Genomic DNA, 26,870 nt, shown 5'->3' on the forward strand with positions numbered 1-26,870 from the left:
TCACAGACAAAGAAAACATGTTTATGGTTACCAAAGGGGATAGCAGGGCTGTGGGAGATAAATTAGGAGTTTGGGATTAACAGATACATGCTACTATGTGTAAAACAAAAAACAAGGAACTACTGTATGGCACAGGGAACTATATTCAATATCTTGTAATACCTATAATGAAATAGAATCTGAAATATACATATATATAAATAACTGAATCACTTTGCTGTACATCTGAAACACTAAGTCAACTGTACTTCAATTTAAAACAAAACATTCGGGAAACAGAACCAACTCTCAGTCAGATGAGACGTGGTCACTCAGTGCCTTACACAGTAATATTTCAACTATGACACTCTGGCTTATTAATCTCTAATAAAAACTTTGTAGTCATCATTCTCAAAAGATGCTCTTTAGTCATTCACATATATCATTGCATTTAATGCTCACTTCATACCCATGACCAGAGGAAGCAGAAAGATAATTCCTTCACAGATGAAGAGTTTGAGATCCATAATAAAGTCCTTCATCCCAATTAACAGCGAGTGAACAGAAGATCAGAAACCAGCTCTGCTTTCAGCTCTCCAACTTTACCCTTCTTTCTTGAAGACAGTGGAGTGTTCAGCCCTCATTTTCACATATGTTTATCGTTATTAAAAATATCTTTAGCAACAAACTTAAAGTATAACCAAAAATCCATACTTTAAAATGTAAAGAAATTATATTTACATATAATTTTTCACATTAACTCATTCAAACTGTAACTCTATTATATTACAGGTGTTGGTTGAAACATCTAGGCATCTTAGCATTTTGTCTTCATATCATGCAAACTAAGTCCTAACCACTTTCGACCACTACTGATACCAGGAGACATTCCACCAGTAATTATTCAATTGGAAAATTTCATTGAAACAATCTGAATAAATCATTTTTGCTGCAAGATTACATCCACTAAAATGTCATGAAAACGAGTGGGTCAGTAATAAACAAATTTGCAAATTGTGTTAAAGGTCAGGCCCACTATTAACATGGACTAAATCAATCTCAATAAAAGACGTTTTTAAAATAAGAAAAAAATAATTCCAGTGGCCCAAATACATATACTTTTGTTACTATGATTAATTACATGGGCATCTGTATTAGGATTGGTAAAAGCAGTATATGGAAGAAGAAATAAGATACAAGACCCAGGAAAACTACTTGAAAGGAACAAGGCTAAGATGGTCACTCAGAGAATGGGCAGTATTTCCTCCTGCTGGGGCAGGTGAAAAGGAGAACCAGTGTGTGTCTGTGTCATGATTATTCAAGTCTACACCTCATCCCATGAAGTGTAGCTGGGGCTCCAGTTCGCAGAATAAACAAATTGTGACTAGCACAATTCTGATATAACACCATTCTTAAGAACATATGATATTTTATCCATCTTTTTCTCACGTGCACAAACATATGCACAGTCATAGAGGTAATTCTGAAACAAAGAGACAATCAGAGCTCACAGTTTACCACAAATGCACATCATCCAACTCAGCAGAAACCCACGTGCTCCAGAATCCGCAGAAGGCATGAAAATGGTGCTCAGAGAGCACCATTTTCAGCTCTGGTTTTTGGTTTTTTGAATGGTGACCCTAATATCCTTTTCCAGTTCCAGTAAGTTTTGGTAAAATTTTTCAGCAGTGTCTTCATCTAGGTCTATCTGGAAAAGAAACAAAGATAGGGATGACTACGAAGAAAAAATGAAATGAATAGTATTTAAATAAAAGGGAGCCATTTAAATAACACAGGTAAGAGAATCCAAAATAGGGCCAGTTGGAATGGGCTGCGGTGGCAGCCATGTGAGGAATGTTAGGAATCCTTAGGACACATTAACTCTCCATCCAAACTCCATCACTCACCAAGCCTGCTGATGCTTCCCTTAAATAGCAAGACTCAAAGAGCTGAGCTTTGTTGTCTCCCCTAACCGCTGTGTACCTAGTAACACAAGACACCAAACATCTGTGATATAAAAAAGGCCAAAAGAGGAAAATCAAGAAATTTTTTTAAAAATTCCAACTGCTACTTACTTAATATCCACCTTCTTTAGTAAAAGAGCCCTGATCTTAGCTGAACTCACTGCCCTGCAGATGAAAGACTACATTTCCAGCCTTCACTGAAGTTAGTGGTACCAGGTGACTATGTTCTGGCCAATGAGATTAAGTGGAAGTGTTGTGTGGTACCTACCCAGGACTCTCTTTAAAAGGAATGGGGCACCCCTTTCTTTCTCCCTTCTTCCATGCTGCTCCCCAGAGCTATAAGTATGAGGGCCACACCTCAGGGATGACAGAAGGAACCTGGGTACCTGACAATTTGCAGAGCTGCCAGGCCAGCCTAAGGTTGCCTCTCCAAACTGCTTTACACGCGAGAAACCTAAGCTTTTATCTTGTTTAATCCACTATTATTTTACATTCTTCTGTTTTATGCAGAAAATCTAATTTTAACTTACACACTGTATGTAAAAGCAAACTTTCAGCCCCTATAAAGTGTTATCTCTTTCCAAGTCAACACAGAGCCTAAACTTAAAAAAAAAAAAAAAAGGCTCTTTCTTCATAAAGCTAAAAGGCTAAAAAATGAAAGAAAACTTTATAACATTTTGGAAAAAATATTTATATTCATTCAATCATATTAGTGTTTTTTCATGTTGTAACCGGAAGAGACATTATAGCTCTCTTTAGTTCAACCCAACCTTTAAACAGAGCAGAGAGCTGACTTCCCAAAATTAATCAAAGGTTACAACATATTCTGCAATGCATTTCCATGAAATGCTAATAAAATACTTTGGTTTATAGAATTAAACGTTTTCTCCCCTTGGTAAACCAATCATTCCTTCGAGATCAGTAGATAGTAAGTTCAAACAAATTCTGAGGGCCTAAAAGTAAGCTCATTAGTTTACAATAGAGTTCCCAAAGTGTGTTCTTTGGGATGTTGTTAAGCATTATGTAAAATTTAAAGAGAAAAGAAAAAGTCGTACAGTCAAGAACAGCTTGCAAACAGCAGGATGAAACATGTCACGCTTATTTCTTAACTGTATCAACTTCTCAAAGCCTTTACTGGGCTAATGTGCATTGTGCATATCTCTGAAAGAGGGAAATATAATATGAAGCATTTTTCAAACTTACTTGGCTGACAAACTGCTTTCTGCAAATCTTCTCAAGGAACTATCCCACAAAAGGTATTTTGGAAAACACTGGAGGTTCATAGGTTCATTTTCAGTAAACATATACCACGGGAAGCAGAGAGCCTGGTTCCCCTTAGACCTCAAGCTACTGACAAAGACAAGATCACTGACAATTTTGACTCTGACTTAGCTAACTTATTTGCTTCAATCTAATTTTATTTTATGCTGATTCTTCCTCACAATAAGCCAGGCAGTGAAAAATGAGAGGCTAAAGTAAACCTTACTCATGACAAAAATACAACAAAATTAGGACTTCCCTGGTGGCGCACTGGTTAAGAATCCACTTACCAATCCACCTACCAATGCGAGGGACACAGGTTCGAGCCCTGGTCCGGGAAGATCCCACATGCCTCAAAGCAACTAAGCCCGTGCGCCACAACTACTGAGCTTGTGCTCTAGAGCCCGTGAGCCACAGCTACTGAGGCCCACGCACCTGAAGCCCGTGCTCCGCAACAAGAGAAGTCACCACAATAAGAAGCCCGTGCACTGCAGTGAAGAGTAGACCCCGCTCGCCGCAACTAGAGAAAGCCCAAGTGCCGCAACTAGAAAAAGCCCGCGCACAGCAATGAAGACCCAATGCAGCCAAAAAAAAAAAAAAAAAAAAACCAATAAAATTAATCCTTACAGGGTCAAAATAAAATTTTTTTCATTTTTCTAATATGTAACTATGTTTATTTTTATTATTTATTTATCTGGCTGTGCCGGGTCTTGGTTGCAGCAGACAGGATCTTCATTGCCGCGTGTGGGATCTTTAGGTGCAGCATGCGGGATCATTCTTAGTTGTGGCATGCGAGATCTAGTTCCCTGACCAGGGATCGAACCTGGGCCCCCCTGCATTGGGAGTGCTGAGTCTTAACCACTGGGCCACCAGGGAAGTCCCCTGTAACTATGTTTAATTTCATTTTAGGTTACACAGAGTCTACAAAACACAGCATTCATTTTTTTTTTCCAAACTCCATCCTGTACCTCTTCAAAACACCAGTCTATGAAAGCTAATAGTTGTCATAAGTGGAACTGAACACTCAAAGGGAAGCTAACTTCACTCAGAAAGATGCTTTATATTTCATGCAACTTGTGACACATTTCTTGAGCACCTGCCATGTGCAAGGGAACATGCTAGGAAAGGGGGTGCAATCCCCCCCTCCTCAAGGAGCTTATCCTAGGACAAGGGAGCCCGCTACTGAATGAATACTACACAGAACTGGCATAAGAGGTCAAAAAAGCCTAGCATGAAAGCACCTGACCTGATGTAAAAGGTCACATGAAAGCTGTGATCTTAAGGATAAACAGTAGAAATGAATCAGTAGAAAGAAGAAGGGGAAGAGCAGTTTAGGTGGAGAGAAGGTGTGCCATGGCTGAGAGGCAGGAGAGAGCAGAAAGAAATGGAACCAGGCCCATGGGATGCCAGCGAGCGGAGACGGGAGCCCCAGGAGAGAGAAGCTGGGCAGCTGGTAGGGCTGGTCAGGAGCCCAGCAGCAACCTCTTCAGTGAAACAAAGGAAACATTTACCTTTTTGGACGTTACGTAATTGCTTCCAAAGCCAGTGGTGGCACTCAGATATTTCACCAGAGGATTGAGAGACTCGGGCTTTTGGTGGAAAAGCCAGACCTGGAAAAGAAGAGGGTGTCAATGATTCTTCTCTTCTGCCCAAGGTGAGTGAGGCTGGAGGGGATGTACAATCACAATCAGCACTTTACAGAGCCCCAAACAAATTCTCAAAGTCCCCCTGAACAGCAGCAGCTAATTGTGATGCCTTCATGAACCGCTACTATAATTCGAAGGAAGACAGCAGGGCAGCCTGCTTAATAGCATACTTTGAAAATTTTATTTAAAGCAAGAAACCATATTTTAGCTGTCTCTTCTCTTAATCCCCAAATTAAAGTTCATGGCATGTGAACTTGAGCTTATTCAGAGTGGATACTCAGCTCACGCCACAGTAAAGTATGGGTCACTGATGTGATACTTTATGAATAGATAAGCACACACACGTACAACTTTCAAAAGATGTACATGGTAAAAGGTCTTCCTCCCCAATTTTCTAGCCACCCAGTTCTCCTCTCTGGAAGCAAACACTCATGCTAGCGTTTTGTATATTCTTCTAAGAATATCTATTTGCTTAAAAACATATTTATCCATTTCTCTTATGCAAATGGAAGCAAGATATACACACTACTCCACACTTTGCATTTTTCACTTGAACAGGCCTTGGAGATACTTTCAAATCAGTATATGAAAATTTTATTCTCTTTTAAAGTAGCGCAGTATTCCATTTCATGGATGTGCCATACCTTATGTAATCAGTTTTCAACTGATAGACCTAGAGGTTCTTTCCAGTTTTGGCTATTACAAACCTCACTGTGATGAATGATGAATACATCATTCCATATAAGTTTGAGTACATCTATAAGATAAATATCAAAGGTGGAATTGCTGGGTTAAGGGTATGTGTGTTTATTATTTTGAATGATCTTGTCAAAAGAGTCCTTGATAGAGGCTATATCAGTCTACTCTCCCCCCAGCAATGTAGAAGAGTGCTTATTTCCCTAGACCCCTGCCAATATAGTACATTATCAAACGTTCTAATCTTTGCTAATCAGAGTTGAAAAACAGTTTTTCATTATAGTTTTAATTCGCATTTCTCTTAGTAGGAGTAGGATTAGGCATCTTTTCATATGATTAAAACAGTTTCAAAACTCTCTGTTCATGTCCTTTGCCTATTGTTCCAATAGGTTGTTTTTCTTGATTTGCTGAAGCTCCTTAAATATTAAGAAAATGTAACCCTTTATCTATGGTATGAGTAGCAGGTGTTTTTCTTCCATTTTGTGGTTACTCTTTCGAGTATATGTGTAGTGAGAATTTTAGTCATGTAAAATTTTTTTACTTTTATTTAATCAAAATTTTCAGTCTTTTCTTTTATGGTTACTGGGAGTAGCTAAGCCTCCACACTCTTAAATTATTTTATAATTTCCCCATTTTTGTTTTTTTTTTTTGGCAGCACCAAGCAGCTTGTAGGATCTGAGTGCCCCCACCCCCGTATTTTTTTCTAGTAACTATATATTTTAATTTTTATGGATAAATCTTTTAACTTACCTAGAATTTTATTTGACTGTAAGGTATGAAGAAAAGATTCTATTCTATTATTTTCTGAATAAACCATCTTTTCCCCATTGTTTTGGAAGGCCATCATTATCATATATCAAATCCCTGTATGCTACGGGCCTATTCTCAACTTTCTATTCTGTTTCATTGATCTGTCAGTTCACATGCCAGAACTATACTTTTTTCATTAAGATGGTCTTCTTTAAAATCTTAAATGCTGAAATACACAGAATCCTTTACAGTAAGCCTTCTCTCATTTACTCCTATAATTCCTATTTTATAGTTAATAGTAAAAAGGCTTAGATGAGTGAAAAAAATGTGCCCAAGGGTTCACAGCCAGAAACTGGAGAAATGGAATTTGAACAGAATTACTATAATTCTATAGTAATATAATTATATATAGCACATTCTTAACCACTGTGCTTTAGGCCACTCAGGTTCAAACCATTTAAGGAGATAAAACTTATCCAAAGATTGAAGAGCTTCTTGCTACACACGTGGTGTGCTCAAACCCTCATCTGTATCCACCAGCATATTTAACCATCGCTAAGTGGTAATTACATCCTACCCATCCACACTGAAGGAAATTACAGCAGGGTCACAACAAACTTTTTAAACTGTGACACCGGGGTCATGCTGCTCATCTCATCCAAATCCAACCTATCCTTCAGAGCCCGGATTAAGCCCGACTCGGCAAGCAAAGCCTCCTCCAGCTAGTCCAGCCCCACTGTGACCCTCCTTTCTGTTTATTCCTACAGTACTTGCCACCAGATGACAGAATGTCTTACTTCCTTGTCTGTTTTCTCTATTCATTCTTTTTTTCTAAACATGACTCTAAGCTCCTTAGTAACTTCTAACTATTTTGACTTCTAACTAGATTTTGACTTCTATTTCCACACCGCCGACACTCAATATATACTTGACCTCTAGACTTGATTTTCAGGGACATAAATGTGCGGAATGAGTACCCTAAAGGACTATTCATTATCTTAAATAGTTTGACATATACATTAAGAAAGAATTAAAATTAGTTTAAAAGTACTTGCTTCTACTGTGTTTGTGTCTCTACAATAAATGCATTTGGGCCTTCCCTGGTGGTGCAGAGGTTGAGAATCTGCCTGCCGGTGTGGGGGACGCGGGTTCGAGCGCTGGTCCGGGAGGATCCCACGTGCCGCGGAGAGGCTGGGCCCGTGCACCACAACTACTGAGCCTGCACTCTAGAGCCTACGAGCCACAACTGCTGAGCCCATGAGCCACGACTACTGAAGCCCGCGCATCTGGAGCCCGTGCTCTGCAACGAGGGAAGCCATCCCACTGAGAAGCCGGTGCACCGCAGTGAAGGGTAGCCCCTGCTCACCGCAGCTGGAGAGAGCCTGCGCACAGCAACGGAGACCCAACACAGCCAAAAATAAATTAATTAATTAAAATAAAAAAAAATAAATGCATTTGTTTCTGCAATGTTTACCAAAAGAAGAGTGCCAAGTCAATTCCCATAACGTTTGCCTTAATTTCAATTCAGCTATGATTTAAGAATCTGTTAAGTATGAGCGCTACAGTGCTAGGCTCTCAGGTTTTCAAGATGCCTAGCAAAAATCCTGAGGGAGCTAAGTGGAGTGAGGCAGACACACACACACACACACACACAGAACTGACTTTAATACAACAGAATTTCAACCAGATGGTGTAAAGCACAGAGGACAAATAAATTTCATCTTGTATGATGATTCTGATCCATTAGTAGTGGATGTCTTTGGGCCTTGAGTTGAAAAACGCTCAGAGACATCATTTATGTAAACAGAACAGAGTATATGATCCGTTAGTCATGTCTGCCATTGATGAGGAAACACATGCAATCCACCCATGTGTGATTTAAGGAAACGAACTTGTTTTCTAATAAAGTAACAACTCGATTCTCGACTATTAACAGAGAAAAGAGAATCTTCCCATAAGGAAATGGAGCTGGACCTCGTTGCCTCTACTCTTGACCCATGGAACACACCTTCTCCACAGGAAATCTCACACTGACTGCCCAGCCACCGCCTCGCTTTGCCTGCCGCTGCAGTATTCCACGCCGTGCTCTCCTCCGGCTGCTCATGTAGTTTGCTTCTACAGAAGTGCTGCCCCCACAACCATGGTACCCAGTGCCATGAAACATACTAAACTTTCAAAGTTCACTCCTAACGCTCAGAACTTAGTCCTAAACAGGACCTTGATTATTCAGAGCTTGTTCTCTTATCATCTTTTCTGTTAAGATTGTTTCTAAGCCAGTGAACTTACAGTCTACATCTGCAAAGTGAATACAATCTATTAAAACTCTAGTAACATACCAGTACTTCTGTTCCATTGTATGGTGTCAACGTGAAAGCATTTGCAAAAAAGCGTAACTAAGAAAAAGAAAACCAGAGTCATTTCGTGGTGGTTTAGAGTCACAAAAGCATTATTCATTTAAATATTAAAAAAAGACAACCTGCATTTCTTATTATAGGGCATTTTTTTAAGTTTCAAAAAATAAAGAAATCTAAATAAGAAGTATCACTTAATCTCCATTACTCCAATCAACCACTTTTAACATGAAGCCGTATTTCCTTCTCATCTTTTTTCTCTGCCTGCTATAATGGAGGGATATTTTTTCCCGAGCTCTACAAGGGAGGGACATTTCCTAAAAGCAACATTTTCTAATGTGTGCTGGAGGACACTGGTCCTGCAAGATGCTCAAAATACAAAACAAACAAGCAAAAACATGATTCTATGATCATACAATGCACAATCATACACTTTTGGGGAACTTTTAATGCATCTGGCTACATTAAAAGCTCAGAGAAATCCAGTTTGATATCGTTTAACTCGTTATCGACCAGGGGATTTTAGCAGAAACTAATGCCTGTTGCTGGCGATTTGTTATGTAAATGAATATTGAAACGTCTCCAGTCAATAACGTTCGGGTAACAAAAGACGTATTAATATGTCTCTGAGACGTATATAACATATTATTGAGACGTAATATATGTCTCAATAATATGTGAACACAGGTTTCCCAAAATTATATAATCATAGAACTCTTGGGATCTATGGTGCATGATCAAAGAAACATTCCCTTAAAGAAAAGTGGACACTCAGATGGTGGTACAGTCGGAATATCAGGTAGTATGAAGCAGAGATTACATACTAAGTAACGTCAAAACCCTTGAGTGAAATGGAATTCTGCCACCTTCAGATTCAATTTCTTATTCCCCAACCCTGAAACACAACTTTTTGGTTCCAACTCGAACAGCTTAAGTAAACTAAGACAAGAAGTATTCATCACTTACCAGCCATATGATTGGCATGATCAACGTCCACACAAAGGGAGGCATAATTCCATATGTCAAATTGGTCAGCACCGTACCTGGGCACGCCACACTGGAATACAGACCCTGGGAACACAGAGAGGGGTAGCAATTAATTTTAATTCAATATACTTTGAGTCACTTATGTGCTAGTTAGTTAAAAAAGGAGATACACAAATGAGCCAGCAAGCCAGGGCATCAAGGATTTATGCTCTAAGTTGTCCTTGAAGCTGGGTAGACCATTTCAGTTTAAGAATCACGTACTGAGAACTCACTATGAGAGGCACTCAGGATGCAAAAAATAGTAAGATAAAGTCTCTACTCTCAAGAAACTTAGAGAACAAAGAATAACCAAGCTTGAAGCTGGACGAGAAAAGCAGGACCCGGTTACCTGAGTTTTCCACGTTATTGGCTTAATTGAAGATCAGTTGACTAATCAAAATAAGCAGTTAAGATAAAAAAAGACATACACAGTAAAGTCTTTGCCTGCAAGAAGTTTCTGATCTAGTAAATACAGACAACTAAACCTCAACTGTGTCTCTGTTTCCTCGCAGGTATATAAGGTCCATATCTCTAGCTTGAATTGGGAGCTCCTGGCATCTGAGAGGAATGAGGGCTGTGTGTGGTTCCACAAAGACCTCCTCCAACTGAAGATCTCTAAATCAGGTTCTTAGCCCAGGACTCATCATTTTAGAAAGATCTGTTCTATAAAGAGAGCCCCAGTTAACATACGGCACATATTAGTAATAGAAGAGGCCCTGGGTGGTCTTTAGTAATCCTTGGAGCACTGGGATTTGTTTTACTAGTTTATTTGGTTTAATTTTCACTGCATTTTACCTTATTTTGATGTTGACCATTTTAATTCCTATTTTTAGTACTTTTAATCTTATTATTTTTCTTTTAAACAAAAATAGAAAATGCCAGTGTAGCACAGTCAGTTCAGGGGACGGAAAACACCCTGAGCATCAAAAGCTGGAAGGTCTTCTTCCTTTATTCAGTGCCGCAAGGGCCTGGAGGCGCCTGACACGGATAATCCAGCCCCCGAGAGTCCCCCTGATTTACCAACAGTCCCCTGAAAAAAGTCAGGAGTCTTAGAGACCAAAAATTCTCCCCAAGAATATTTTGCCCCAAAGATAGCTAAGGAAAATTTCTTATTCTGGGAACTAGCCAGGAACAGATAGGGCCTTTTCAGCCCTAAATGAAGACATCTGTGAACTAAAATCCAGGGCTTCCAACACATACAACTTTCTGACATTAAGCAACAAAAGAAACAAGCAAGGAGGCTGTCTTATCCAAGACTACAGTCACCCCACATGTTTAATCCTAGGGAATGAGTGGGACGACCCTGGGTACTTCCACAAGGCCTGTGTGAGGGGTCATTCATGGATGGTTAGTTTTGCAGGTAGCTTGTACAGACCTCACAACATTTCCAGTCAGACAAGCCTTCAAAGGGAGGTAGTGCTTTATTAGCTACTTCTCTATTCATAAAAGCCACGGAGAAAAATCACAGGCTGCAAAACAATCACACAGATTTTAGGAGGCGGCAGCATTAGCTAAATCTCCCTTTTCTGTAAAAGATGAAATCCCAAAACTTATTTGACAATTGAGACAAGCAAAATCCCAGAGCTTATTATGAAAAGAGAAGCTAATCCACTCTGACCTGACCCCTAAAAGGGAGTTTCCAGAGGACAAGCAGTTGTGACAAGTTTTTAAACATCTCAAGAAATCTCAGGAGGAGGCTCAAAACTGGACCAACACACTGAGCTCAAATAATAACAAGAAGAAGAAGAACAGTCAACACACAAACACACATAAGCACATGCACACACAGGTGCAGACCACGTGACCACAGACACCCATACCCAAGCACACATACCACATATACAATCACATTCATATACATCTGCACACACCCAAAAAACCCACACATGTGCATGTGGATAGGCACACTCATACATGTATGCGTGCACGTAAGCACACACCCTCCCACCCATTCACACCCACATGTGTGCAGACACATGCACACACGCACACACACACATATACACACACACATTCTGAGCACAAAGCATGGCTGCGACTGCTTCATACCAATCCCATCATTCAAGCCTCCCAACAAATCTATGAGGCAGGCACTATTATTATCCCTGTTTCTCAGATAACGAAACTGAAGTACAAGGACATTAAATAATTTGTCCAAGTTTACAAAGCTGGTGACAAAGCAAGGATTCAAATGCACTTCTAGAGAATATGCTCATAGCTTCTACTTTTATACCACCCTCTTCACTAAGAGGCTTGATTCTAAGAGCCAGTTCTCAGAAGTGAGAATTCCACCTGATGATGGTCTCCATTGCAGAATCAACCAGGTCTAGACCATTACCGTAAGGCTTAGATTGCTGTACCGAAAGCGTGATCAAAGAACACGGGCAGATAGTTTCTGCATTATCTTTTTATTTTTCCTTCCTCCTCGATTCTAAGCCTCAGCCAGTACCCTAAAAATGGTCAGTCTTTTGTAAATATTAGTGGAATTAAATTTCTTCCCAGTGCCACACTCAAAAAACGCAGTCAAAGCAAACAAAGGAAAATGCCCATGGGAAAGACTGGAGATTTCCAGTTAAGATTTTGGACCTGGGCAAGAGAGACACACAAAGAAGCACTAAGTTCCAGACCACAGGGGCCACAAGGAGCCAGCATGACTGACAACAGCTGCTCTCAAAACCCAGGTCCTCACAGAGACAGAGCTCCAGCCTCACCAAAGGTCACTACTCTCCAGAAGGCTTTCTAAGTACCAACTGTCCTATAACATCAGATATAATAAACACTGGTGGCAGCATGGCTTAGTGGGAAGAATCCAAGCTATGAAGTTAGCCGTGGGCTCAACTCTGAGCTCTACCCTTTACTAGCTGCGTGACTTCTGGGCAAATGACTTAAGGGCTCCAAACTTTCGTGTCCTCATATGAAAATGGGAATACTCAGACCTACCTCACTATGATGGGAAAGGTATTAAATGACATACGTAGATAAAAAGGACAGCACCTAAAACATAGCAAATGCTTAACAGTAACTATTGACATTGTTAGTAGTATCATTCTGTTATATAAAATATAACTCTTGAAGAGCTATGGAATGGTGAGTGAACCCCCATATACCTAAAAGGTCAGGAGCTAATTATCTCGGCCCTAAAACTTTCCTATACACCAACTATCAGTCTTCCTCATGTCTTATCTTGTCCTCATAGCAATCCTGCTCAAGAAACAATATTTCATCTTCTAAACTACAATAGTTAATAGAAAGCCAGCCATCTTACTAGGAAATCAATGGTAGTTCAGAAATCACTGCCCTGCCATTTCCATAGCACTGAGACAGGCCTCACCCGCTGGTTGAAGTTCCTGTTCAAAGCCACACTCAGAAGGTCAATAGCATATTTGGAAGAGCTGTAGGGCTCCTGGCCTTTGCTGTGCTGGATGTCCTCAAGGCTGAAATTAGATTTCACTGCATTACGAGATGATGTCCAGATGAGCTGAGACGGACTGTCACTATGACACAGGAGAGATTCCAGTTCCCGAATCTGAATGAGGAATAAAAGAAACAAAAAATGTATCAAAATATACTGGGGGAGTACAAGATAACAATTTTGAAACCAATATAAATGTACACTAGAATTGAACAGGTATGTCATTGGTAGAGTGGGACACAGGTACGCAAGAGAAGGAAACTAGACTGATCTATGTGGTAAGGGATTAGAGTCAGAGACATCAGTGTGAACTCGTGATTAGCTTAATAAAAATTCAGATGGTTACATACAAAATATTTACAGATATTTACACATACATGGGTTAGTATGCACATAGATACATCCTTGCTCTGTTAGCTGAGAGAGCCTAGAAGCAAATACTATCTCAACAGCAATAAGCACCCAGACCTTGGTTTCTAATACCATTCTCCAATAAAAGGAAACAGATCTCCTTAGGAAAATGGCTGATTCTAAGACTGGGATAGGAAATACATGAGTCTTAAACATCATGTGGTGCCAGAAAGGATGTGCTCAAAACAAAACCAGAAAGCCATAATGATGAGGGTATGTCAAAGATATAGAGGTTCCACAGGACAGAAAGCCTAGAAATAAACCCACGCAGCTATGGTCAATTAATCTACGACAAAGGAGGCAAGAATATACAATGGAGAAAAGACAGTCTCTTCAATAAGTGGTGAGGGGAAAACTGGACAGCTACATGTAAAAGAATGAAATTAGAACATTCTCTAACACCATACACAAAAATAAACTCAAAGTGGATTAAAGACCTAAATGTAAGACCAGATAGTATAAAACTCCTAGAGGAAAACATAGGCAGAACATTCTTTGACATAAATTGCAGCAATATCTTTTTGGATCCACCTCCTAATGAAAATGAAAACAAAAATAAACAAATGAGACCTAACTAAACTTAAAAGCTTTTGCACAGCAAAGGAAACCGTAAACAAAACAAAAATACAACCTACAGAATGGGAGAAAATATTTGCAAATGATGCAACCAAAAAGGGATTAATTTCCAAAATATACAAACAGCTCATACAGCTCAATATCAAAAAAAACAAACAACCCAGTCAAAAAATGGGCAGAAGATCTAAATAGACATTTCTCCAAAGAAGACATACAGATGGCCAAGAGGCACATGAAAAGATGCTCAACATCGCTAATTATGAGAGAAATGCAAATCAAAACTACGAAGAGGTGTCACCTCATACCAGACTACAAATAATAAATGCTGGGGAGGGTGTGGAGAAAAGGGAACCCTCCTACACTGTTGATGGGACTGTAAACTGGTACAGCCACTATGGAGAACAGTATGGAGGAGCTCTACTAAAAATAGAGCTAACATATGATCCTGCAATCCCACTCTTGGGCATCTGGAGAAAACCATACTGCAAAAAGATACATGCACCCCAATGTTCATTGAAGTACTATTAACAATACCCAAGACATGGAAGCAATCTAAATGTCCATCGACAGATAAATGGATAAAGAAGATGTGGTATGTGTGTGTGTGTGTGTTTATGTATGTATGTATGTGTATATATATATATATATATATATATATATATATATATATATACCACAATGGAATATTACTCAGCCATAAAAAAGAATGAAATAATACCATTTGCAGCAACATGGATGGACCTATCATACTAAGTGAAGTAAGTCAGAGAAAGACAAATATCATATGACATCACTTATATGTGAAATCTAAAAAAATGGTACAAATGAACTTATTTATGAAACAGACTCACAGACATAGAAAACAAACTTATGGTTACCAAAGAGGAAAGGTCGGGGGGAGGGATAAATTAGGAATTTGGGAATAACATATACACACTACCATATAAAAAATAGATAACCAACAAGTATAGCACAGGGAACTATACTCAATATTTTGTAATAATCTATATGGGAAAAGAATCTGAAAAAAAAAGATATGTGTGTGTGTATATATATACACACACATACATGTACGTATAACTGAATCACTTTGCTGTACACCTGAAACTAACACAACATTGTAAATCAACTGTACTTCAATAAAATTTTTAATAAATAAATAAATTTTAAAAAAAGATATAGAGGTTCCAACTGAAAGAGCTCCCAATGGCCCAAACTAAAATAATTTGAGCAAGAAAATAAAGTAGTATTTATAATACAAAGGAGAAAATATATATCCATGAATCTGAATGGATATAACAAATGATTTTTTTCAGTTTTACTGAGGAATAATAGGCCAATAAATAAGTGATTGAATAAAGATTTAAGTGGAGGAGAATAGACAAATCTCCCTTGCAGAAAAATTCCAAGTAATTCATATAGCTACTCTACTCTTAAGGAGGTTAAGCACAACCCCTTAAGTGTGGGCTACACACAGTAACTCTCTTCCAAAGAGTACAGTATGTAAAGGGAGAAAGAAACAAGTAACTTAATAGTGGAAAAACCTGACAAACACTGATTCAAGTCAGGGGATCAAAAAGAACATCAGTATACCTAGAGTCTGTCATACAGAGTGAAGTAAGTCAGAAAGAGAAAAACAAATACTATATGCTAACACATATATATGGAATCTTAAAAAAAAAAAAAAGGTTCTGATGAACCTAAGGGCAGGACAGGAATAAAGATGCAGATGTAGAGAATGGACTTGAGGACACGGGGAAGGGGAAGGGGAAGCTGGGACAAAGTGAGAGAGTAGCACTGACATATATACACTACCAAATGTAAAATAGCTAGCTAGTGGGAAGCAGCTGCATAACACAGGGAGATCAGCTCGGTGCTTTGCGACCACCTAGAGGGGTGGGAGGGAGACGCAAGAGGGAGGGGATATGGGGATATACGTATGCATATAGCTGATTCACTTTGTTATACAGCAGAAAGTAACACAACACTGTAAAGCAATTATACTCCAATAAAGATGTTAAAAAAAAAACATCAATACGGATAAAACATTTTGATTGGATGTGATGAGAATGGCACTCCATCTCTGTGGTCTTCTTCCTAAAAACACATTTTCTCAAATCTAACCATGAGGAAAACAGACAAATCCCAATCAAGGGACCATGCACAAATACCTGAGCAGTAATCCCAAAACTGTCAAGGTCTTCAAAAACAAGGAAAGTGTGAGAAACTATCACAACCAAGAAGAGCCTAAGGAGATTTGACTATTAAATGTAACGTGGTATCCTTGAAGGGGTGCTAGAACTGAAAAGGGACATCACACAAAATTAAAGAGTTCTGCATAAGGTATGGACTTTCATTAATAGCAATGTACCAATATTGGTTCACTAATTGTGACAAATCTACCATACTAATGTAAGATGTCAATAATAGAGGAAACTGGGCATAGTGTATGCAGGAACTCTCTTTGCAATAATTCTATAAATCTAAAATTATCCTAAAACTTTTATTAAAGAAAAATCTAGGAAAGCTTCCAGATGTGCAATGAACATTTACATCAAACACAATCAAGAGAACTCATGAACATGAGATTAAATCAGTTACCTGGTTCCACAACTGTAATACTGCACTGTGCCTGGAACTTTACAGAAATTCTCTCTACTCTTTTAACAGCCCTAAAAGTTTGGTCATTTGTAATCAAACTGGGGATGGATCCATTTATATAAAGCATTTACATCTGGACATAGAATCCAAGTTTGTGATCCATAAAAAGTTGTAAGATTCCTATAACTAATTTGGAGAGAGTGGAAGGCATCATAAACCTTCCTATCATTTTATTTGATAAATCAATCCCAAAACCCCTGCTGACAGGCCTACCTATATAAGGATACACGAGGATAAGTCATGTCACAAGGACACCTATAATAACTGTGCCTTTGGCCACAACTCTCCTCTGCCATTCCCCCAACCTGGATTACCCCAATACTAGACTTCCTTAACAACTTAATTTTTTAAACAATAGATTCATCAAAAAATTAACAGACTATTAACAGTAACAATTAACTTACCCTCTATCATTGCCAATTAATTTAGTAATTTGAAAAGAGGGCAAAGAAAGAGGAGAGGATAATGAAAAGATAAAGGACATATTAAATAATGAATCCTTGTAGAGTTATAAAACATGACCATATAAGAATTCAATCCCATCCTGAACTATATTTTAACTTTTGTCATTGAGAAGGTAATACCACATATTTTTTTTTTTTAAGATTCATGTTTCATTCTAAAGGATCTAGAATGACACATGAATCTCCCACTCATCCCTGATGCTCTGGCACCCCAGTTCAAAGGTATCCACTGTTCCCAATTTCATCTGTATCATTCTAGAAATAGTATATACATGTATATACAATGTGTAAAGATATATATTTTTCTGTTTGTTTATACAAATGAGATCACACTATACATATTGCAACCTGCTATTTCTTCTCAATTATGAAATACTAGAGGCTATCCCATGTAAGTGCAAAATATTTATTTCTTTTAGTGGTTTCACAATATTCCAATGTTTATGTATATCTTAAATTATGTGTATACAGGCTACTCCTCAAGGAGGTTCAATTTTGAGGGAAATTAGGTTTAAGGTGAAAAAAGTGATCATGAATATAAAAGTGTCAGAGATACAAGTTCTATGCAAGCAAACCCCGCATTAGAAGGAGTTCTTCTAGCAACAAGGAATTAAAAGCAACTGGCAACAGATCTGGCCATTACTTAATCTAGCTATTAAAGCTGTCCTGTGAGATTAAACCTGAGGCAAAAGCACAGAACAACCTAGACAAGTTACACATTCCTCGCTCAACTTTATAGTTGCCTGAAACTGTAAGACACCAGACTGGATGCTTAAAAAAATCACAAATCAAGATAGTAAAAGATTAACCATGAAGTACTGTTTAATAATGGCTTCCCTGTCACCCCATCCTATCTGATGCAAAGCCCAGTTTCAAAGACCATTTAGAACAGTACTGGTGCACTTTCTCAGTTCTGTACATTGTTTCTGAAGGTGCTTGTGTGTTTATACCTTACTTTCTCTCCGATCTCTAAAGCTGATGTCAAAAGAAAAAATATACCAGTAGGCTGCTTTAAGCAATGTCTTCAAAGAGTAGAGTGATCACCTTATTTAAATACTCAAAGATTTAATGCTAGCCATAAACTAATGAGCTTAACAAAACAGCACTGTGATCTATCTGTGCAAGTGTTTAGGATCACAGCACTAAGTGTTGGCTTATTAAGCCCAAAGCCTTTTTACCAGGATAAAGTGGCCAAAGACATTGGTTTCAAACACCTCCTGGAGGCCATCGGCAGTAATCTTTTCACTCTGGGTCAGCACTCCTTCAGCTGTGGAGAATATATGAATCGCTTTTCTGAAACAGCAGAAGACAATTGCATGACTTTTTAAAGCTTTTTAACTGAAGATACTAAACAGACACCCCCTCCTGCCTTCCCCCACCCCAAAACTACATTTTCCTTGATTCTGTAATAACAGGAACAAAAATACCTATTTCTCAGAGTGGGTTATCATGAATACTAAATCAAATGCAAAAATGCTTTCTTGCCCCAATTCACAGAAGGACTTACATAGTTATAGCTCATACTACCAATAGGAACCTGAGTCTCTCAAAAACCTGCTGCAAAAACTCTCGTCACCTCTTTCCAAATCAGGTTACAAGTCAACTGCCCTGGGGGAATAATAGCTACGCCAAGAAGAAAAAGTCTTCCCCTGAACACTGACGTTTAACTGCTGAACAAAGTTAAACAGGCTGTTTTATTATCAGGAATTCTTGAAGCATCGAATATACTAATTGATTTGCTGTGAGATCTATGTCGTAGGTCAAGACCAGCATGGAATTTTGTGTGTAGGCCTGCGTGTGTTTAATGGCAGAGAAGTAAAACAAAAGTAGCAGTATAGGAAATAGCATGCAGTAAGAGTAATATCTATTTATGAATAAGTACCCTGGGTCACAAAATAAGATTTATTTCTTACTGTAGGTTGTGGTTAAACATTTTTGGAAGCCACTATAATCATGCATATTGAGAATCTCCCAGGAAGGTATTTAGGTCTGTACATTTCCCCAGCCTACTGGTCAGGGCACTGGACATACAGCTGAGAAATGCTTCTAAAGTTGCCTTCCTGGGTATTAGAGTCTCACTGACAACTCTGCCTAGTTCTGAAATGTTCTTGCTAACAGACACAGTCAGGCAGACCAAAATTGACCTGCCAAAACGTCCAACCACTCAGAATGTCCTGGGGACCAAGAACACAATAAGAATCATGACTTGCAACATTCCTCACAAAGACGAAACCTCCTTTCATGACATGGCTGAAACACGCCCTTTCTGTCTTCATTCTTCTCAACACCCCCTCCTCTCCTCAAGTTATCCTACTGAGGGCAAAACTAGGCAAAGTAATAAACACCTTCCTTCCAATCAGTTCACCTAGAAGATGGAAATTACCTTGAAAAGAGGCCACAGAAAAGTGCTTTGATATTTAGCTGTGGATTAGGCATGATCCCAGCATTTAGATATACATAGTCAAATCTCTGAAACCTGCAAGTAAGACCAAGAAAAGATTGTTAGTTATCTCTTTGAGCAACTAGAATAAAGAAGGCCTATGAAGGACAGAAGTACTTTCTGAACCAAAAAGATGGCCATAGCAAGCTAAAGCATCAGTATTACTTTCTCAACAGTTTTTCTTTAGCCATGGTAAGTATTTGAGTATTCTTTTTTTTTGATGGGGGCTTCAAACAGAATTTGGAGAGCTATAACGGGCTCTGAAGTCAAATCTTCTCTGATCAATACTCCTTCCAGCTTAGTCCTCCCAACAAGGCACTGAAGCAACTTTCTATTAAACACACTCTCCTTCTGGTCTTAGAAAGTTTTTTGTGTGTTTTTTTTTTTTTTATTCACATCTTCTTTCATTGACAAGTAAAATCTATATAATCTGATCCATCAGTGCTGGAATCTGAATGCCAAGATATCCACTAGAGCATTAGATCCATGTGGAAACCTCTCCTTGTTCATGGCCAGGTGCTCTGTGTCATAAAATGATGAAAGCTCACAAGAATACAGTGAGATTATAGAAGCTGAATGGGGGTAAGGTACTCCCGATAGGCTCCCTCCAGGACACGTGTGAAATGCTGACTTGCGAAGCCTTTTTCACCAACATAAACCTTGATCTAAGTGTATTCTTTTTTTTTTTTTATAAATTTATTTATTTATTTATATATTTATGGCAGTGTTGGGTCTTCGTTTCTGTGCGAGGGCTTTCTCTAGTTGCGGCAAGCGGAGGCCACTCTTCATCGCGGTGCGCGGGCCTCTCACTATCGAGGCCTCTCTTGTTGCGGAGCACAGGCTCCAGACGCGCAGGCTCAGTAGTTGTGGCTCACAGGCCCAGTTGCTCCGCGGCATGTGGGATCTTCCCAGACCAGGGCTCGAACCCGTGTCCCCTGCATTGGCAGGTGGATTCTCAACCACTGCGCCACCAGGGAAGCCCCTAAGTGTATTCTTTTTGAACTAGGTTCAAGGTAAGTAGAGCCTGTGCTCATAATACTTACAGACACCATGAATATTCAAAATGTCGCCTAGAATTCTGTGCACCACACTGTCTCCATGTCCTCCATATAACCCAGGACAACACGGGCCACAGCTACTAATGCTGGTACCTCAGGATCATACATGGTTACCAATACACACCACACACGACATTTCCTGATCATCCTATAAGTAATCAACAGCCGCATGGCTCTAATTATAAACTGACTGTTTAAATTGCTCATACTGATACCATCAGGTTATCCATGTAAGAGTCACAAAGACAGTACGGGTCCAGCTATCTAATTTGCAAACTTTCATCTAAGTATACTAACAAATCTCGCTGGGAATGGAGAGGGAATGTTTAGCAAAAAGTGGAAATGGCAAATTTCCAAATTCAGGTCTGGCTGCAGTAAAATGGCATAGTACCCTTGAAAGCTTAAATGACTGACACAATTGCTCTATTCTGGATAAAACGGAACCACTATTCCTTATCAGTTTTCAGCGGCACATATCTAATAGAACAGAGTATCACAGGTGGAAAGACCAGCATCAGGAATGGTGCTGCTTCAGCCAACTGGAAAGGGCCCTTCTCAAGCTCTCTTCGCCTCTAAATTTAGGTCCATAGTTGAAGATATCCATCTGGGCCATTAAGTGCAAGACATCCTTCGTATAAGCAAGAGATCTATCTGGACACTGTCACATATTCCCAAATTTGTCAGTATCACTACAACCATCATTTCCTAAATTCGGATAATATCACCCACCTCAAAGAGAGCTGTTTTGAGGATTAAATAAATACATCAACGCTGCACTTAAATGCTGATAGGCAGCTGGGACAACGCATCGTCTTAGTGCTGCCTTCTTCCCCACAGCCTTCCCCCTTATGTTTGGGTCGAATTACTAAATATCTTACTAAATACTAAATTACTAAAACTGTGATAACCTATCCTGAGCCTTTGAAGGCAGCTGAGAATAGTCAGTACTATGAATGTTGCAACTTGAAATCTCAAAACTGTACTGAAATGGGCTACGACTAACTGAGGATGAAGGTTCTATTGTGCTAAATAAGGAAATAACTAAATCTATACAAAACAGGATGAGCGAGCCAACTGGCTGAGAAGGTTTGGGGATAGAAAGGCTCCAAACACAACTTGAAACTCATAACTGCTCTCCCGACTTTAGGGTTTTTAAATCAGTAAGGACACTGACTGTACAGTTTCACAGACTTGGAGACAAGTTATGGAAAAGTAGATGTGAAACCTAGAAAAGCTCAGTTTTCAGAAAGATAATATGACAGAAAATTCTAGGAGCTCAGCAGTAGAGGAGAGCAAACCCTCATTTACAAAGGGCTAAGGCTGCAGGGAAAACTGTGGCGAAGTAAACCAGTTTCACTTTGTAACTTGTACATGTGGAACAGGGTAATGCAAATTGCTATCAATAAACATATATAAAATGCAAACTATTATTCTTCAGCCAACGCTTTAACCAAGAAGGCCTTCCTTATGTATACTGAAGTTCATTTTATTGTCCAAGGAAATAAAGCAGCTCTTGCTTTGTGACGGCCTCAATTACAAAAATGTAATTAATAATTTATTGATTAAATTAAATGACTGATTAAATTTAATTATTCCAGATATTGCTAGGACTCAGCATGGACTAGTGCAGGGTTCTTGACTTTTTGATCATAAATTCCTCGTAGAATTTAATAAAAAGCATGCCCTCTCTCTCCAGAAAAATGCATTGTGCACCCATATGCAATTTATTGTACACACTTTCCGGGAATTTATACATCCAAGGACACTATCCCTTCATATACTAAATATTTATCAAATGTTTATTACATGCCAATTACTGTCCAGGTATGAACAAATTTTTAGTGGCCTGGGGAAGTTTCTTCACTTGTCAGTACCTGCCCTACCACTTAATGAAGTTCTTATGTGAAGGAAAGATGCAAAAAAATGCATTCAAACATCAAAGGAGTTACACTAACATAAGGCTTCACAACTGACCACATGTCAAAATACACTGATAAATTAATCTTCATGGAATGGTCATGATTATGACTGAGAATGAAATTTTGGTACTGAGGTAAGGCAATAACGGGTCACTCTATACAGACTTCCTCAGCATAACTTCTTTTTATATTGCACCTATTTCTTTTTTAGGTTTTCCTATCCTCTCTTATTCTATTAGCTGTTGTGTTGCACAATCACATGAGAGAAAAGCCATCCACAAGAGGCATACCTTTGCTTGAGCTCTTTGGAGGCCTGGAACACTGACGGCAGGCTGCTGACATCCACCTGCACGGTGGAGACCTCGGCGGTGGGGTGGGAGGCCAGCAGAGCAGTGCGGACGGCTTCCGCTTTGCTCATGTTCCTGCACGCCAAGCACAGGTGAAGCTCATGGTCTTCCTCCAGCAACCTCCTGCAGAGGGCTAGGCCAACGCCACTGAAAGGACAATTCAGATACAGAATATGCATTAAATGAGATGGTGCCAAATAGAAGCATTTCTCCCTGGCTCAGAAGACTGATTTTGTCAACTTGAGCCCCAACCAGGAGCCCAGGTAGACAGAAAGAATTCAAAAATTATGTAAAGAAGGGGGAACCCTTCAACTCTAATAGTCACTGGCTCAGGACGCTGTCCCGTTTGTGTTTCTTTCATTCTGCAAAAGCTCGATGACCCAAATAACTCGACTGCAAATCAGAGTTCTCCTTTAGCATTTCTTTTAAGACACAGTTTATCCTGCCAGTGGTTTTCATTTTACACTGATCATGACACTCATGAAAGTGATTCAGTACATCACCAGCAAATGTGGAAAAGAACATCTTATTAGTGTTTTCTGGTGTGCATGTTTTACTCTGCTGTCTAAGTTCCTCAAGGGCAAGGGCTCTACTATCTGTTGGTATCATGACCACCATCAGGAGCACCAGAAATTCCTGATAAGGAATGGATGAATCTTTCAAGGAAAGGTATAAGTAACATGGCAGGAGATACAAGTCCCTCTCAACTACTACGATTGAATAACCAACAGGAAGAGAAAGAACTCAACATGATTAAGTAGAAGATAGGAATGGGACATATAAGATGGGTACCAGGAGAGAGAAGCAAGGATGAGTACAAGTGTCAAAGATAAATGACCTCCTTCAGAAAGAGCATTGTGAAACCACATAATGGCGACAGCATTCAGACCAGGTTGGCTGATAACAATGAAAACCTGAGTAAATGGGTTTTCTTCCAAGACTTAAGCTGATTCCAGGCAAAGAGCCTAGTACCATCAGTAACCTGAGCATCAAATATAGTGTTTATTCATCCCCACTTGAGAACAGGCCTTTACTATAACTATACAATTGCACGTATCACAGTATTTGTAAAAGAAACAAACACACAAAATCAAGTCTGACTTATTTAAGCAACTTCCACATAGGAAGCACCGAACCAGTTGTTAAAGTTACTCAGGTGAGGGCACGCTAAAATTCTGCCCATTACAGACACCTGCCAGGTTTGGCTTAATTAACATGGACATGGCCAGATAACTGAAAGTGAACTAATTTTAAATGACATTTAACATATCCTCAGTCTTAATCCCCGCAAAACTCTAAATGCAACAATTAGAAAAATGGTTTGGTTACTTTCATCCTCCACACAGTTCACTTAATTGCAAATGAGAAGTAAAACACACTAGAAGAGGCTGAATCCAAATGCCCAACCCTGGCATTGGCAACATGGTTACTTGCACTCCTTCCATGCCTTAACAGGAAAAAGTTGCTTTTCTCTGAGTTTCTGAAGAGTATATATACTAGGCGTCTAGCACTGTGTTACATGGAATGAGATTGTTCCCCCCAGTGTTCTAACGCTCATGGACGCTAAAATTTACCTAGGGCCAGAGGTCTAGCACAGAAAAAACAGCTGGAATACAAAATATGGCGACCTAGTCACGATTAAATTACCAGTGATGAGAAAGTCAAAGACGGGAAGGAGGCGAGGTCTGCGTGGGAAGCGCCCTTTCCCTGGATACTGACAGAATCGTCACTGAGACACTCATCTCTTAGTGGCGCTCTAGTTTTCCTTCCGCTGTCATGTTTAATTCAAAGCACCAGTTACTGAGCCCCTCACTGGGCCAAGTCCGGTACCTCGCGCAGTGGGGGACCCAAGGAAGACCGGGCCAGGATCTCGGCCATAGTCCCCACCGAGGCAGGGTCAGCGACGGGAGCTCCCGGTGTCGGTCGGCGGCAGGTCGTCCTGGCCCGGTACTTCCTGCTCCCTCGGACCCCCGCCCCGCCGCCGCCAGGATCGCGATGGAGCCCTCACCTGCTCGCCCCGGTGATCAAAACCACTTTCCGCATGGTCACGCACCCTATCACCACGCACCCTGAAGCAGGTACCGCGCAAGGCTTCTCACAAGTATTATACTTTGACCCGTATCCCCGCCCCGGCCGCGCCCCCAGCCCTTCAATCAGGGCCCGGCGGGGCCCCGCCTCCCTTTTGCGTCATCTACTTCGCGCCGGGCCCCTCCTCCATCGCAGCCCGCCTTCCGCTCGCGGCGCCGGGGCGGGGATGGAGTGAGATAGGCCGAGGGGCGGAGCCGCATGTCGCACAAGGCCCAAGCCAATCCGGGCTCTCCCCGCCCCTCGGCGGAGCAGGTGTCCCGCCCCAGACCCTGCGCGCGCTGGTGGCGCAAGGCGTTTGTCTTGCTTGGGCTGTACTCCCAGCAGAGCGTTGGGGTACGGGCTTCGTGGCATACAGAGGGTCCTCCGCCTCCGATTGGCGCTTCACTGTAGGAAGACCGCAGGATATTTGCACCAGAGCTCCTTATTTTAGAGGAAAGGTTTGAATCTAGGAACTGAAGTTTGGGGACTATCATCTACTTAGTTTTCCATCCAGGCGCTGTGCCACTTAACAGCCCAGCTTCTGGTCCCAGAACTCCTCCTCCTCTAAAAAAATTATCTTCGCGAAAATGAACATTTGTTTTATTAAGAACTTTACGTAGAATCATGCATGAAGTACCAATTTTCAAAACTTGGAATATGGTATGGAACCAGAGAATCTCAGAACTCTATAGGACGCAATGGGTCGTGTACTGTAACCTCCTATTTCAGTGTATTTCAAACTCTTTGTGGTAAAAGACCCGCTTTGTTTTTCAGAGCCATCCCAGATGGGTACTTTTGTAATATACAATAAAAATAAATTACTAGAAAAATGAAATAAAATGCAAAAGGCATACAAGCCCCAATTTTTTTTATTAGCTTCAACAGATGGGAACTCTGCCGAACTGCTATAAAAAGCTTACTTTAGGTTTCTGGATTATTGTGAACTGGTAACAATGTGACCATCACCAGTCCCGGTCCCCACTAAGGAATACTGCGCATCGTGTATCAAACTCTGTGGAACATACTTTATTTCATAGCCTCTTTCAAAGTTTTAGTTAATTATGAACAGCAATGATCTCTGAAAGATATGACTGAGATCATTTATATTGGCTTTTGAATACCCTAGAGGTTTTGATTAATTTGGTATCAGTTTAGTATGAGATAAATCTTATACCACTAAAATTAGACTGAAAGAATAAATGTGATTATTAAAGGTTCGATTCCTAAATTATCAATTCTTCTTTATTATTTGGGTAAAACTCAGCTCCTATCCTTAATCCCACTTTCAACTATTCTAAGAGGCCACAATTTAATAATATTTTCTCAAAGTCCTAGGGTAAAATTAACCCCATGTTGGGCTGCACCCTGCAGTCTTGCAATCCTTGCAACTGCCCAGTCGCTAGACCAAAGAAAGTACTGGAAGTCAGCTACAGAGACATCAATTATTTATTGCACAGGGAACCTTACAAGTCAGAGGCAATGATCCTGGAGTGACACCCCACTGTGTATGGCCAACAGCAGGCAGGACAAGGCAGCAATCTTCGCTACACAGTGGAGGAGAAGGTTATCAGTAATAGGGGATTTGACATCAAAAGAGCTCCTTGGTTGCCAGGGCAACTGCTGGAAGGTCTTGTTCTTTGGGTTAGCAACCATTGCAAGGGCCAGATTTTCTTGTTGATGATCAAACATACTGGAGTCATTCTGGTCCTCGGGCTAGAACAATAGTTAGCTGGGGGTTGGGCTGATCATAGAGGTAGTTACTAATTAAACTTTCAGCTTAGGAGAAGGAGGCAGTCATGTGCATAAGGTAAGGGTGAGGCAGGGCCAGGTAGGGCAGGGCTGT

General features: G+C 40.0%; 1 protein-coding gene across 4 annotated transcripts; it reads right to left on the minus strand.

Moving 5' to 3' along the window:
• On the minus strand, positions 1–25,208 carry HSD17B7 (hydroxysteroid 17-beta dehydrogenase 7). Of its 4 annotated transcripts, none has more exons than XM_082477657.1 (9): positions 24,969–25,196; positions 22,904–23,107; positions 19,580–19,672; positions 18,375–18,489; positions 13,004–13,198; positions 9,613–9,717; positions 8,632–8,688; positions 4,715–4,813; positions 1–1,683 (listed from the first exon to the last, which is right to left on the minus strand). In XM_082477657.1, exons 1-9 carry the CDS (start codon positions 25,001–25,003, stop codon positions 1,678–1,680), a joined length of 909 nt encoding a protein of 302 aa, XP_082333783.1. In that variant the 5' UTR covers positions 25,004–25,196; the 3' UTR covers positions 1–1,677. The 4 variants fall into 4 exon arrangements, 3 of the variants coding, with proteins under 3 accessions (XP_082333783.1, XP_082333782.1, XP_082333784.1); XM_082477656.1 differs by having other exon boundaries at positions 1–1,687; positions 24,969–25,189; XM_082477658.1 differs by lacking the exon at positions 24,969–25,196 and adding an exon at positions 24,608–24,775 and having other exon boundaries at positions 1–1,687.
• Between the last annotated feature and the right edge of the window lie 1,662 nt (positions 25,209–26,870).

This window comes from Balaenoptera physalus, assembly GCF_965194825.1.
Source record: "Balaenoptera physalus genome assembly, chromosome: 1".
Lineage (NCBI taxonomy): Eukaryota > Metazoa > Chordata > Mammalia > Artiodactyla > Balaenopteridae > Balaenoptera > Balaenoptera physalus.

What these genes read in the sequence shown, in the direction of transcription:
- HSD17B7 (XM_082477656.1), bottom strand. Translation starts at nt 25,003, where the DNA reads ATGCGGAAAGTGGTTTTGATCACCGGGGCGAGCAG. An exon ending in TTCTGTGGCCTCTTTTCAAG is followed by an intron (nt 18,490 to 19,579) that starts GTAATTTCCATC and finishes CTGCTGTTTCAG; the next exon opens with AAAAGCGATTCATATATTCT. An exon ending in ACAATGGAACAGAAGTACTG is followed by an intron (nt 4,814 to 8,631) that starts GTATGTTACTAG and finishes CTTCTTTTCCAG; the next exon opens with GTCTGGCTTTTCCACCAAAA.